The 14,725-nt window shown below is 44.1% G+C and overlaps 1 protein-coding gene across 1 annotated transcript in view; it reads left to right on the top strand.

Moving 5' to 3' along the window:
• The first annotated feature begins 11,841 nt into the window (after positions 1-11,841).
• The window catches only part of LOC123077715 (probable RNA-dependent RNA polymerase 3), a 37,345-nt gene continuing 34,461 nt past the window's right edge, over positions 11,842-14,725 (top strand). Inside the window, exon 1 of the mRNA XM_044500017.1 lies at positions 11,842-12,383. Within this exon, the coding sequence (XP_044355952.1) occupies positions 12,053-12,383 (331 nt within the window). The 5' untranslated portion in view covers positions 11,842-12,052. The remainder of the gene's footprint in view (positions 12,384-14,725) is intronic.

Here is a 14,725-nt window from a genome sequence, read left to right on the forward strand (position 1 = left end):
ACCTCGTGTACAAACGGGAGAATCTCTTTCGGAGTATCAGGGTTTCGGACGAGAACTCATCTGTTACACGGGCACTTCAATGTTTTTTAAACTTATTTGAACTCCAGCCTATTTTTGCGTTCAGTATGCATCATTCAAAGCGATGTCATCAATTTCCAACACGTTCTGACATCATTTGCTGTTTTTCAGTCATTTACCGATTTGTTTAGAGAGCTAAATGACGGTGAAATTGAAAATCACTACAAAATGAACTCTGAAAATGTTGGAACTTGGCATGGTATCATCATTTCACCCGCATAGCATGTGCAAAAGTGTAGAGAGGGTCACGGCGAAAACTGGACGCACCTCGTGTACAAACGGGACAATCTCTTTCGGAGTATCAGGGTTTCGGACGAGAACTCATCTGTTACACGGGCACTTCAATGTTTTTTAAACTTATTTGAACTCCAGCCTATTTTTGCGTTCAGTATGCATCATTCAAAGCGACGTCATCAATTTCCAACACGTTCTGACATCATTTGCTGTTTTTCAGTCATTTACCGATTTGTTTAGATAGCTAAATGACGGTGAAATTGAAAATCACTACAAAATGAACTCTGAAAAATTTGGAACTTGTCATGGTATCATCATTTCACCCGCATAGCATGTGCAAAAGAGTAGAGAGGGTGACGGCGCAAATTGGACGCACCTCATGTACAAACTGGACAATCTCTTTCGGAGTATCACGGTTTCGGACGAGAACTCATCTGTTACACGGGCACTTCAATGTTTTTTAAACTTATTTGAACTCCAGCTTATTTTTGCGGTCAATATGCATCATTCAAAGCGACGTCATCAGTTTCCAACACGTTCTGACATCATTTGCTGTTTTTCAGTCATTTACCGATTTGTTTAGAGAGCTAAATGACGGTGAAATTGAAAATCGCTACAAAATGAACTCTGAAAATGTTGGAACTTGGCATGGTATCATCATTTCACCCACATAGCATGTGCAAAAGAGTAGAGAGGGTCACGGCGAAAACTACTCAGAAATAAATAGAAGAAAATAAATAAAACAGAAAAGACTATATAAAAAAATTACTCAAAAATAAATAGCAGAAAATAAATAATGCATAAAAGACAAAAACTATATAAAAAATCATTATATTCTAAAGAAACTAAATACAGCAAAAAAACTACTCAGAAATAAATAGTAGAAAATAAATAAAACAGAGACAAAAAATTATATAAAAATTTTACTCAAAAATAAATAGAAGAAAATAAATAATGCAGAAAAGAAAAAAACTATATAAAAAAATTTTGGGGCGCTGCCCAGTGGGCCTGCCAGACCTAGGGTTTGCAAATACAGGCCCAGAAGGTCCAGCAGGCTCACAGGGCAGCGCGCCGAAGTTAGGCCCAGAAGCCTGCTATATAGAGAAGTTCGAAGGAGCAGCCGCGGCTGGGTTTATAAACCAGTGCGGCTGCCCTTCGCTCGGCGAGGTGGGACTAAACATTGTGCACCGCTGGTGGCAGCGCACAACCATTAGTACCGGTTGGTGGCTCCAACCGGTACTAATGCGTGGGCCTTTAGTACCGGTTCAAGCCACGAACCGGTACTAAAGGGGGCCGTTTCCCGCCGCTTGACCTGGCGAAAATTGGCCTTTAGTACCGGTTGGTGGCTCCAACCGGTACTAAAGGCCCCTCCTATATATATGTCACTTACGAAAAAATCCGTTTCATCGACCCACTTCTTCTCCAACTTCTTCGCGCGACATCGCCGCCGTCGCCCATCGCGCGCCACCCTCGCCGGCCCCGCTGCGCGCCGTCGCCCCCGCCGCCCGTCGTTGCCGTCACCGCCGTCGCCCCCGCCGCCCGTCGCCGCCGCCCCATAGTACGTCGCCGTCTCGATCGCGCCGTCGCCCTCGGCCCGCCGCCCGTCGTCGCGCCGTCCCCGTCGCATCGCCGTCTCGCGCCGCCGCCCGTATGCCGCCGCCCCCCGCTGGTACACACACATACACACACACACACACACACACACTTTTTTTTACTTATTTTCCGTTTTCTGTTGTTTAGATTAATGTTAGATGAATTACGTAGATAAGAATGTTAGAATGTTAATGTTAGATGAATTATATGGAAAAGATGTTAAATATTAATGTCAATTTTAGATGAATTAGCTAGATATTAATTAGGTATATATATGAGATTTGAACTAGTTGAATTAATATAACTAGTTTATTTTTAGTATGAAAATTAATAGAACAAGTTTATTTTTAGTAAGAAAATTTAGGTATATGAGATTATTTGAACTAGTTGAATTAATATAACTAGTTTATTTTTAGTAAATGCTTAGTTGAACTAGTTGAATTAGTAGAACTAGTTTATTTTTAGTAAGAAAATTTAGGTATATGAGATTTGATGATCTAATTAAAATATTACTATATATAGCTACTTTATATATTTTAGTAAGAAAATTAATAGAACTAGTTTATTTTTAGTAAATTCTTAGTTGAATTAGTTGAATTAATAGAACTAGTTTATTTTTAGTAAGAAAATTTAGATATCTGAGATTTGATGATCTAATTACAATATTACTATATAGAACTAGCTACTTTATTTTAGTAAGAAAATTAATAGAACAAGTTTATTTTTATTAAATGCTTAGTTGAATTAATAGAACTAGTTGAACTAATAGAAGTAGTTGAATTAGTTGAATTAATAGAGCTAGTAAATGTTTAATGTTTCACCTATATGAACATAGGAAATGTCGTCTGACGACGAAAAAGATTTCATTAAGTGCGAATACTGTGAAGACCAGCGCGGCCTGTGCGACAGAAATTTCCTTGTTGATGATAGGCGCTTCAGTATCAAGCTGGATGAGACCTTCGAAGTGGATACAGTAAGTCACAACGACAAGTCTTTTTTCGTAATTAAGCATGACTTATATATACTTCATTTGCTTCAACTTATAATTTTAAATTTTCACTATTCTACTAGCGCATCCCTGCCATGCAAGAATTTTTGTCTTGGATAAGATAGGTTTCAGTGCTATGGAAACTATGGAGGTAAAGAGAGTTTACCTGAAGACCGAGCATGGTTATACTTTCAACGTCAAATTATACAATGCAGACACGTACACCTATTTTGAATGCGAAACTTGGCAAGCACTATGCAAGGCTTATGCATTTGAGCCTCATATGGTTATCACCTTTGATATTCGTCCGGAAGATGATATTGAAGGTAATAGAGACATCCGGGTCGATGTGCAGACGCCTCCAGTTCTACCATTATGTGAGTTTCTCAACCATATTTATGTCTTTGATATTGTTTATTCAAAAATAGTTGACAACTAATTTCTATTGACAGCTTATTTCCATTCAAGCAAACATGTCCGGCGCTTGGTACACAGGACCTACTATTGTCCCGGAGCTGAACTAAACTGCGAGGAGATAAGTCATTATGTTTCATGGCTTGAGGATCTTCATACTGTTAAGACAAATTTCCTCCTGCACTTAGAAATGTTAGTACTCAAAACGTGCGACCAATAGTGATCGTATTGAACTACGGTCACATCTATTTACGAAAGATGGTAAGATTTTTACTATTTGTCCTCAGTGCATCTTTTGCATACATTATTTTTTGCTAAACTTTCATTGCTAAGTATATTAATTACTATACGATGTTTTTCAATAGGGACTCCCGATGACAGTTGTGCCTCAGTGGATCGAGACTAAAGGTCACATGTCAATGGTTAGTTTACGACCAAGATATCCTACATTGCACATGAGTGCATTCAGGATTTCTAAAAGGGATGAATGCTTAATAGTGAAAGATTGGAGCAAAATTGTTAACGATCCCAGAGAAGTACTAGCGGGCAGCAATGAGAAGCGCAACCCACGATTAGGAGACAGGTTCATCTGCATGCTCCAGTGTGATGAATCAGGAGAGCTATACATGTTCTATGCTATTTTATCTGAGAGAGAGCAGCAGGAGTGATTTAGCTAGTTCATGCTCTTAGTACTTTTGTCCTCCCATGTCCGTGTTCTTTGTCCTGAACTTAATCTCAAAGGGTGATTTGCTTTTGTGGTGTTATGAACGCTTATAATATGATGATCATGTTGAACTCGATGATATCTTTGCTTCTGGTACAAGTGAATGTTTTTTCTTTAAGCTAGTGTTGGTGCTGATTAGATAGCGGTAATGACTATGATGATTAAACAGTGGTAATGACGACTAGGATGATTTTTAGCTAGCTAGTTTACTGTTGTTGATGATATGATGCAAGAGTTCTTACATTAATATGATGATGATGATGATGATGAGTTATTATATCATTTATGAAAGAAACCGCAGATTAGTTTCAGCTGGATGGATCCTAGCTAAGTGATCAAGTATATGCCATATCCATATTATACTTGATCACCTAAAGTGATCAAGTATAATATGGATATGGCATATACTTGATCACTTAGCTAGGATCCACATGCATCTAGTCGAAACTAATCTGCGGTACTTTCACCTAATGATTTAACAACTAAAATAATCACTAAATTAAATTGAAAACACAAAATCAAAGGAAAAATAAAAAATAATACCAAAACACCCCCAAACATTTAGTACCGGTAGGTGTTACCAACCGGTACTAATGTCCTGCACGCACACGGGCCTGGCTCGTGCCACGTGGTGGCACTTTAGCGCCGGTTCGTGATGAACCGGTACTAAAGGGGGAAACCTTTAGTCCCCACTCTTTAGTGCCGGTTGTGGAACCGGCACTAAAGGCCCTTACGAACCGGCGCTAAAGGCCGGTTCTGCACTAGTGTAAACGGCAACACTAAAGGAGACTATGTCAGAGTGCGTGTGCGCCATGATGTTAGATTGCCTTTGACTAAGTTTGTCAGTATTGTGCGAGCTGGGAAGCTCAGATATTCCTTGTTCGCTATGAAAAGCTTGCTCGTTTTTGTAAGGTTTGTGGCTTAGTGGGTCATGACTTTAAGGAGTGCGGAACCGGAGTACATGATGAGAAGAACATGAAGTTTGGTGATTGGTTGTATGCTGACCCGCCAAACCATCCAAGATCAGAATATGTTCAAAATCAGTGGGGAGATAATGGGGGCAGCAAGATGAGTCGTCCTCAAGGGAAGGATGCTCACAAGTCTGATGGTAATGGTACTGCTCCGGTTGATCCAGACTCAGCTAATACAGCTGCTAGCCCAAACAAATATAATCATGAAATTATGGACGTCGATATAAGCTCCAGGAAAAGGCTGAACTTGGGCGTTGAGGTGCCTCCAAGCAACACATCAGCCCTGGGGATCTTAGCTATTACTGACGGAAAGGAGGATGGCCTATCTGCGGGGCACTCTCTCTCATCTAGTTTCTCTGGAAAGCGTGCAAAGGTGGATGCAGACGTTGAATTAAGTGATAATAAATCGGTGGGCTCTCGCGAGGAGCCGCCCCGGGATCAATGAATCTCATGTTTTGGAACTGCGGGGGTGGGGGGAACCGCCGGACAGTTCGCGAGGTCTTGGCCCTCTCAAAAGCCAATTCCCCCAAGCTTGTCTTCCTCCGTGAGACACGACAAGCATCTGAGAAAGTTGAGAAATTGAAGTGGAGACTAGGGATGAGAGGTTTCTGTGGCGTGGGCAGTGATGGCCTGAGCGGTGGGTTGGCTTTATTCTGGGATGAGTCACTCCAGGTCACGGTGCTTGACTCGTGCGCACGCTACATTGATGTGTTAGTGGATGATGACAGTAATGGTACAAAGTGGCGAGCAACCTTCGTCTACGGCGAGCCCCGGGTGGAGAATCGCCACTTGATGTGGGATCATCTATCAAGGCTTCGAGCAGTCTCGCAGGTTCCGTGGCTGGTTTGTGGAGATTTTAACGAGGCGCTTTGGCAGCATGAGCATCTGTCGAGGAGTTTGAGAGCTGAAGGACAAATGACAGCGTTCCGGGACTGCTTGTTAGTGTGTGAGCTAGAAGATTTGGGTTTTTTCGGACTGCCTTTCACATATGATAATGGCCAGCAAGGGGATCGTAATGTACGTGTTCGATTGGATCGTGTATGCGCCGACGAGGCTTGGCGTGACCTGTTTCCGGTGTCCAGGGTACTGCATCGTGCGTCGTCATGTTCTGACCACTGCCCTGTCGTGGTTCAGCTAGCTCCTGAGGATGGGGATACGAGACGGCGTTCATCGCCTCGCTATGAAATAATGTGGGAACGTGATCCTTCTTTGCAGGATGTGGTGGCTAGTACTTGGGCGAGGAGGCGGCCAGATGGAAATTTGGGCTCCACTAGTAGAAAAAGAGGCTTCCATACGCCCCCATTAGTCCCCAAAATAATCGAACCGCGACAAAAAGGGTCTTTAGTCGCGGTTCGGGAGAAGACCCGCGACCAACTATCTGGGCCCAGCGCGCTCGGTCGACAGCTGGCGGACGGGAGGGGCTTTAGTCCCGGTTGGCCTGGCCAACCGGGACTAAAGGTCCTCAGGCTGGCCCGAAGGCCTTTAATCGCGGTTGGCCAGGCCAACCGGGACTAAAGGCCCATCCCTATATATAGGACTCGTCACCGGTGTTATTTTTCTCTCCAAAAGTGTCTGTTTTATTTCAGCAAAATAGGATGCCCTAATATTAATCTAAAACCTTGACTAAATTAGCGTCTAATATGTTGGTGTGGGAAAAGAAAACCTCAGCGAGATTCACGTACAAAACAATGTCTTTTTTTAACACGCTATGACCACAATGCTCACATACATACTCTACCCATCAAACTCTACCCCCCCCCCCGACCGCCTTTTCAGTTTTAGAAAAACCAAAAGAAAATGATGGAAATGTCAAAAAAATAAAATAAAATAAGTTTCTCATGTGATATGTGGTCTAGTTGTTGGGAAAATTAACAAATATGAATTTCGACTTTATTTGCAAAATCTCTCTGGAATTTCTTAAAATGGGCATAACTTTTGCATACGAACTCGGATGAAAAAGTTTTTTATATGAAAAATCATCTACTCGAAAAGTTACATCCGAATTTAACGGGGGGAACCCCGTTAAACATTTTCAAAATCCTCAAAAACCTAACAGAAAAAAGATACGGGGCTTTTAAGATCTGGAGAGGCAAAAAAATTCAAAAAAATTCAAATTATGGTCAAACTGTGGTCAAACAATAGTCAAACTAATTATTCTAGAATATTAGTATTACTAAATAATTATTTCAGTTTTTTTTAAATTTTGGTGAAATCTGGTCAAACTGTGGTCAAACAGTGGTCAAACAATGGTCAAACTAATTATTCCAGAAATATTAGTGTTACTAAATAATTATTGTTTTTTAAAACAATAGTTTCAAACTCAAACAGTGAAATGTGTCACTTCATGCTCAAGCTAAATTCCTGAGGGTTAATAGAATTGACATCCTACTATTGTCAGGAAAACAACAAGTGCAGACTTGGAAACGAGAGAGAATAGAACCCGGAAGTTAAGCGTGCTCAGGCTGGAGTAGTGAGAGGATGGGTGACCGTCCGGGAAGTTAGATGATTTGGAATGATGAGGGGTGATTAGAGATTAGAGGATAAATTGAGCAGTGATGAGGGGTGGTGATTAGAGATTAGAGGTTAAAATAATTCAGAAATTTGAAAATAAAAAATAAATAAAAAAATTCGTAAAAAAACCAGGTTTAGGGGGGCTAAAACCCTAAACCTGCGGAGGAGGCCTTTAGTACCGGGACTAAAGGTCCTCCGCCCCGACGGACTCCTGGCGCCCACGTGGACGGACCTTTAGTCGCGGTTCGTAAGAGGCGCGACTAAAGGGGGGGCCTTTAGTCGCGCATATTTAGTCCCGGTTGCACAGCCGGGATTAATGGCCTTTGCGAACCGGGACTAAAGGCCTATTCTCTAAAAGTGCTCGGTTGCAGACTCTCTTAAAGTGATGATGAGAAGCCCACGGGAGTGGAGCAAGGCCAACTTTGGTCATGTTACACGGGACATTGAGCGGCTCCGTGGGGAATTAGCAGACTTGCAAACGGACAACGCGAACCGTGTTGCTATCCGGCAAAAAATGAGTGAACTGGATGAACTACTCTATCGTGAGGAAATGCTATGGCTGCAACGGTCACGCATCACTTGGTTGAAGGAGGGCGAGCGGAATACTAGCTACCTCCATCGCCGAGCGGTTTGGAGAGCGAGACGCAATTATATCCAGCGTCTACGCAAGAATGATGGGACTTGGAGTGATGGTCCTTCTGATATGGAGCGCATGGCATGCTCGTATTTTAAGGAAGTTTACACTAAGGATCCACTTTAAATCCTCAGGTGTTATTGGACAGTATTACTCCCAAGGTGATCGAGGAGATGAATACTGCCTTGTGTGCTCCTTTTTCTGAAAAGGAGGTCTCTAATGCACTATTTCAAATGGGTCCTCTTAAGGCACCAGGTACGGACGGGTTCCCTGCACGGTTTTATCAGCGCAACTGGGCAGTCCTTAAATCTGAAATTATTGCCGCTATTTTGGATTTTTTTGTGACTGGAATTATGCCGGAGGGCGTAAATGACACCGCTATTGTCTTAATCCCAAAGGTTCCACACCCCAAGGAACTTAAGGATTTTAGACCAATAAGTCTTTGCAACGTGGTTTATAAGATTGTGTCGAAGTGCATGGTGAACCGATTACAACCCTTTCTTGTGGAGCTTATTTCAGAAAATCAGAGTGCCTTTGTTACAGGGCGTCTTATCTCCGATAATTCTATTATTGCTTTCGAGTGCATCGATTTTATTCAGTCTCTAAAGAATAATGATCCTGCTTATTGTGCATACAAGCTAGACTTATCAAAAGCTTATGATCGTGTTGATTGGGATTTTTTGGAAAAAGCCTTAGCCAAGTGGGGTTTCTCTGCATCATGGATTACGCGTATAATGGCTTGTGTCACATCGGTGAAATATTCGGTCAAGTTTAATGGGAAGTTATTGGAGTCCTTCAGACCGACTCGTGGGCTCCGTCAAGGTGATCCTCTATCACCTTTTTTGTTCTTGTTTGTTGCTGATGCTTTATCTGCCCTGATCACCAGAGCAAAACTGGAGGGTGGGTTCGAAGGAGTCCAGATCTGTCGAAGGGCGCCGGTTATTTCACATTTGTTGTTTGCAGATGATTCCTTGTTATTCTTTAAGGCTTCCGTACAACAGGCAGCGATTGTCAAAGGTTTGTTGAGCACTTATGCAGCTTCTACTGGACAACTTATTAATCCATCGAAGTGTTCCATCCTGTTTTCTGATAATTGTGCACCGACAGTCACGGAGTAAGTAAAGAGATTGGTGGAAATAACGACAGAAGTATTTGAGCCAAAATATCTAGGCTTGCCAGTTCCAGAAGGAAGAATGCATAAAGGGAGATTTGAGACGCTTCAGTCTAATATGAGGAAGAGGTTGGTGGATTGGAGTGAACAATATATGTCTTCCGGTAATAAGGAGATTTTGATTAAGTCAGTGGCGCAAGCTATACCCAGTTATGTCATGAGTGTTTTTCGATTACCAGCGTCAGTATGTGACGAGCTAGCCCGACTGATGCGTCAATATTGGTGGGGTGTTGAGAATGGCAAGAAGAAGATGGCGTGGTTAAAGTGGGACAAAATGACTCTGCCGAAATCAAAAGGCGGCATGGGGTTCAGAGACATGAGAGCATTTAACCAAGCTATGTTGGCTAAACAGGCTTGGCGTTTAATTGATTCCCCTGATAGTTTGTGTGCCCGCCTTCTAAAGGCCAAGTATTATCCGAACGGTAATATTCTTGATACTGTGTTTCCGGAGAACTCATCGGCAGTATGGAAAGGTATTGTTTATGGCCTGGATCTGGTTAAGAAGGGTATTATATGGAGAGTGGGTGACGGTGCTGCGGTTAAAGCATGGCGTGATCCATGGATTCCGCGTGGCCATGATTACCTGCCGGTTACGCCTAAGAGATACTCTAGGTTTAATCGTGTTTTTGATTTTCTTGATAATAATGGTGCATGGAATATGGAGCGACTTGAGGAGCATTTTTGGCCTATGGACGTACATCATATTTTGAAAATTCGGACTTCACCTAGGAATCGTCATGATTTCCTTGCCTGGGCCCTGAAAAGAATGGGAGATTTAGTGTGAAGAGTGCTTACCGGCTGGCTACACATGAACACGAGGATAATTTTGCAGGTGGTGCTTCCAGTACCTGCCCGGGTGGTGAGCATTCTCTATGGTCATGTATCTGGCGAGCGAAAGTTCCGCTCAAGATGCGGGTCACTGCCTGGAAGGTTACGGCTGGGGCCTTAGCAACAAATGAATGCAAAGTGACTAGACATCTCTCAAATCGTGGAACATGTCCTGTGTGTGGCCTTGAGGTGGAGAGTTCCTTCCATGCTTTAATTACATGCGGCCATGCAAGGGCCCTTTGGGAGGCCATGCGTGAGTTCTGGCCGCTACCGGCGACGGACCAACTGATAGACAATGGCGAGGAGTGGCTGTTACATGTTTTATCTGGATGTTCTGATCAAGTTCGTGACATGGTTATTTTGCTTATTTGACGTATTTGGAGTCTCAGGTCAGATATAGCACATGGCAAGGTAGTTCCTCCGTTGGAAATAAGTGTTGATTTCTTGGTCAGTTATCTAAAGTCCTTAGATCTTGCTCGGAGATATAGCAGTGAAGAGATTATCAAAGGTAAAATGACCCTGTTGGAGGTCCTGACTCCGGAACCTATGGGTAGCGGCCAGTGTGTGCCATGGCCTCCTCCTCCAGTGGGCCAGGCGGCGCTCTCGGTGGATGGTTCCTTTTCTGTTCATGATGGCTCCGCTGCGACTGGTATGGTGCTACGACGTCATGACGGTTCGGTTATCTTTGCTGCTTATAGGGTTTTATTCAGATGCAATGATGCTCTTGAAGCAGAGATCCATGTGCTTATGCAAGGCATGGCTTTAGCTCTCCAACACACAGAACTGCAAGTGATCGTCCAGTCAGATTCAATTGAGGCTCTGTCCATCTTATCAAATGAGAATCTCTCACGTTCAGCTTATGGGCACTTGGTAGCTGAGATCAAGGCCCTGATGGAGGAGAGGGAGTTTATTCCCCAGAAGATTTGTAGGGATCAAAATAGGATAGCAGATTGTCTGGCTAATTTCAGCCGTACAAAATCGTGTACTGCTGTTTGGCTTCAGAGAGGCCCTCCATGTATCGAGGATCTCTTGCCAGTAGATTGTAATCCTATAATTTTGGAATAAAACTCCTCTTTGCCAAAAAAAAAGCTACAACTGAAGTATTCTGGGTCACATTTTAACCATGCTTTTAATAAATAAAATTAGATATGCAGATGAAATAATATTTGTTATGACATGCATTAACATTTTATTATTTTCTTTTTTACGAGGACAACATTTTGTTATTTAAACACGTGGTGGAACTTAAACCAAAAAATACTATTGGTTGGCTCCTCTAGGTCGGGAGGGAAGCCTTTTTGAACATTTGAATATCAAATAGCTCAGCCGGACGACGACGGGGAGGAGTGGACGTGCCACTGCCAGTAGCCCAGTAGGAAGGACACAGAATCGATTCCTTCCGGATTTCGCTCGGAATCTTTTCTGCAGCAAACTATGGGATTGGAACAGCTCGCGCAAAGGCAAAGGTAACGTGTACAATACGACGACCCCTGCATGCCCTGCAGCTCCCTGACACCCGGGCCCACCATCCGTCCTTTCCGAAGATCCCCGCATCCCGCCACGTGGCCGTCCTTCCGAGCAAAGCCAGGGTCGGCGCGGTTCCCTCGTCCCACAACACCAAAAACACAGGTCGCCGCTCAAGCCCACACCAACGTTACGCGGGCCCCACCCCCGCCGCCTCCTTCCCCCCTCCCCCTCCCCCGCAGCGTCGCGCCAGTGCCCGTGATCAGTGCAGGCGGCAGCTTTCCCCTCCCCTCCCCTGCCGCAGTTCGATTCCCCTCACCGTCCCTCTCGGTCTCTCCGCTCCACCGTCGCGAGCTGGCATTTGCCCAGCCGCGAAGGAACGGCGCCGCCGCCGTCGCCGCGGACCGCGGCCGGAGGCCCTGCACCCTAAACCCTAGCTAGGATGAGTTACCAGAGCCCGACGACCCAGCGGACGCGCGCGGCCCCGCCGCTCCCGGCGGCCGTGGGCGCGGAGCTCGCGCGGCTCGAGGCGCGCCTGGGGCAGCCCGCCGGCCCTGACGCGCGGCAGCGGCTCGCGGGGCTCGGCGAGGCGGCGGCGGCGCGGGTGCTGCGCACGATCGCCGACTCCCGGACGCCCGTCAAGACGCTCTCCGGCTTCATCAGGTACCTGGCGGACAAGGCCGACAAGGACTTTGAGATGATGCAGCGCAACGCGCGGGGCATCCCTCCCGCCGAGAGCGCCGCCTGTTGCAGCTCCGGCCCTTCGCAGGGAGGTGAGCCACCCTTTCCCCCCTTTTATTTATTGTATATGGTCTGCTTGGTTGGATGTGGAATGCAGTTAGAGTTAGGGGATGAGTGTGCATTTGTTGGTTCTCACGATGGTGCAGTTTGCGGGGATGCGGCTGTCGCAGTACTGCATTTTGTGGCGAAAGTGATCCTTTTAATTCAAATTTAACGGCTGGATCCTCGGTTCCTGCTCTATTTTTGGAAATACTCCCACGTTTCAATGGAAAATAAGTGGTGCTTTCTTTCTGTTGTTCGGGTGGATCTGCTTCATGCTCGGCAGTAGGGATCACCAAAATGGCCATGTTCTTTTCTTTTGTTGATTTCGTCATCATATTCTTCTTTGCCGTTCGCCAAGTAGTGCTTTTGGATTCTTCTTATTAGGCATGCTATCGTTTGAAAGACAGAGCATTCTTGGCACATGTTCAGTATAATGATGTTTCCACACTACTCCCTCCGTTCCTAAATATTTGTCTTTCTAGAGATTTCAACAAGTGACTACATACGGAGCAAAATGAGTGAATCTACACTGTAAAGTATGACTATATACATCCGTATGTGGTAGTCCATTTGAAATCTTTAAAAAGACAAATATTTAGAAACGGAGGGAGTAGATTGCACTGATGCGGATACATGTATCAGTATCACCAATACGAATATGTGTATCAGTATCGGGGCGATATACGTAGAATATGCTATCAATATGGGAATATGTTTGACTATTTTTGAAAATAATATAAAAAATATGGTATCAATTAAGCACCAAGCCATTTAGCATATACTCCCTCCGTCCCAAAATAACTGTACAAACTTTGTTCTAAATCAGCGACATGACATGGCCAAGTATGCTGATCTCAGTAAGGTGCAGTGACACGACATAGCCAATTAATCAATTAAGAAAGCTCTGTTTTGCAAGGATTTCCTGCTAGTCTCTGGTGCAAACCAATTCTCCTTTGTCGTATACAGCGGTGAACTAGCATACCAGGCGCAAGGAGCAATATAGCAGCACAGATCTAAAGGGCATTCCACAGAGGAGAAATTACCAGACAGAGCAGAGCAAGAAGCACCAGAAACCTCTCTACTTTTGCTTCCGATATCTGCTACTGCTTCAGCTTCTTGTAAATTCTGTTGTGCAGATAACACCAGAATTAACAACTTCCAGGCACTAACTGAACTTCCAGTCACCATTTCTCAAGACATTCTGTTGCATTTCCAACAGCTGCATTGCATTTTCTGAAGCAAGGCTATACAGTATGTCAGGATCACACTTGGCCATTGCAGCAGCCTCCTGCAAAAGCCTCAGTGCTTCCTCCTGTAATCTCGACCTCTCTGTGTGAGAAGTGGAGGACCTAGCAAAAGGTCCATAACAAACACCAATAAAATGGTTTACAATGCTGATAAAATGTTTCTCGTGACTTCTGAAAGACTTCATGGCTATATTTGCCAATTATATTCCTTCAGAAGCATGCATTCTTACAGCATAGTTTGTTTGGCCCCTAAAAGAAGAGATGGAACATGAGGTTTTCCCTTCCTTTCTAATACACGAAAACCATTCCTTATAATGTTGCACTATCGTCCATGCCAATTGCACTGGAGCAAAGTGCGAGAATATACCACATTTCTGATCTGCCATAGGTTCCAGGCAACAACGTTTCTAGATGGTTGGCCAAGACTTCAACTACCCAGATAATGACAGTGCATACATCAAATCAAATGATTCACGAGGTCAGGGTCCCACTTTGTTTCTCGGAGGGCTAGCTTTCTTATAGGTACGGGCAGCAACAAAATTGCTTCTTCCTCAATGTTGTTTTCCAGGGTTACCAGATTCTGTCGCTGATTGAATTCTTGAGGAAACTATACCTCAACACCGCAGCACAGTAGTCACTACCCTTTCTTTTTTTAAGTTGGCGGACCTTTTGTACAAACTTTGTACTAAATCAGCAACACTTATTTTGGGACGGAGGGAGTATTTCGTAAGTGCAGTCCATTATCTTCTATCTTCTTATCCATGATTTCAACAAAAGCAAGAACCAGCAGCCAAAGGGTAGCAGCAATTTACCGAACTTTAAGTTCACTTAGAGAGAAAGGGGAGCAGGGGAAAGGAGCCCACCACCAGCACTACTAGAGCCTGAGAGGTATCGGGGACGTATCAGGAAAGAATCGGTATCGGATACGGTATCTGATACGAATAAGTATCGGTGTTTTCTTGTTTCCACACTTCCTGCCTTTGCAACCATGCCTGATTTGCTATGCATATTGTTCATGTGGAATATTTTTCTGTATTCATTCAATTGAGTCTGCTTCTCGTTCTCCTTGCTAGATTGACGATTCT

The sequence above is a fragment of the Triticum aestivum genome, chromosome 3D, assembly GCF_018294505.1.
Source record: "Triticum aestivum cultivar Chinese Spring chromosome 3D, IWGSC CS RefSeq v2.1, whole genome shotgun sequence".
Classification (NCBI taxonomy): domain Eukaryota; kingdom Viridiplantae; phylum Streptophyta; class Magnoliopsida; order Poales; family Poaceae; genus Triticum; species Triticum aestivum.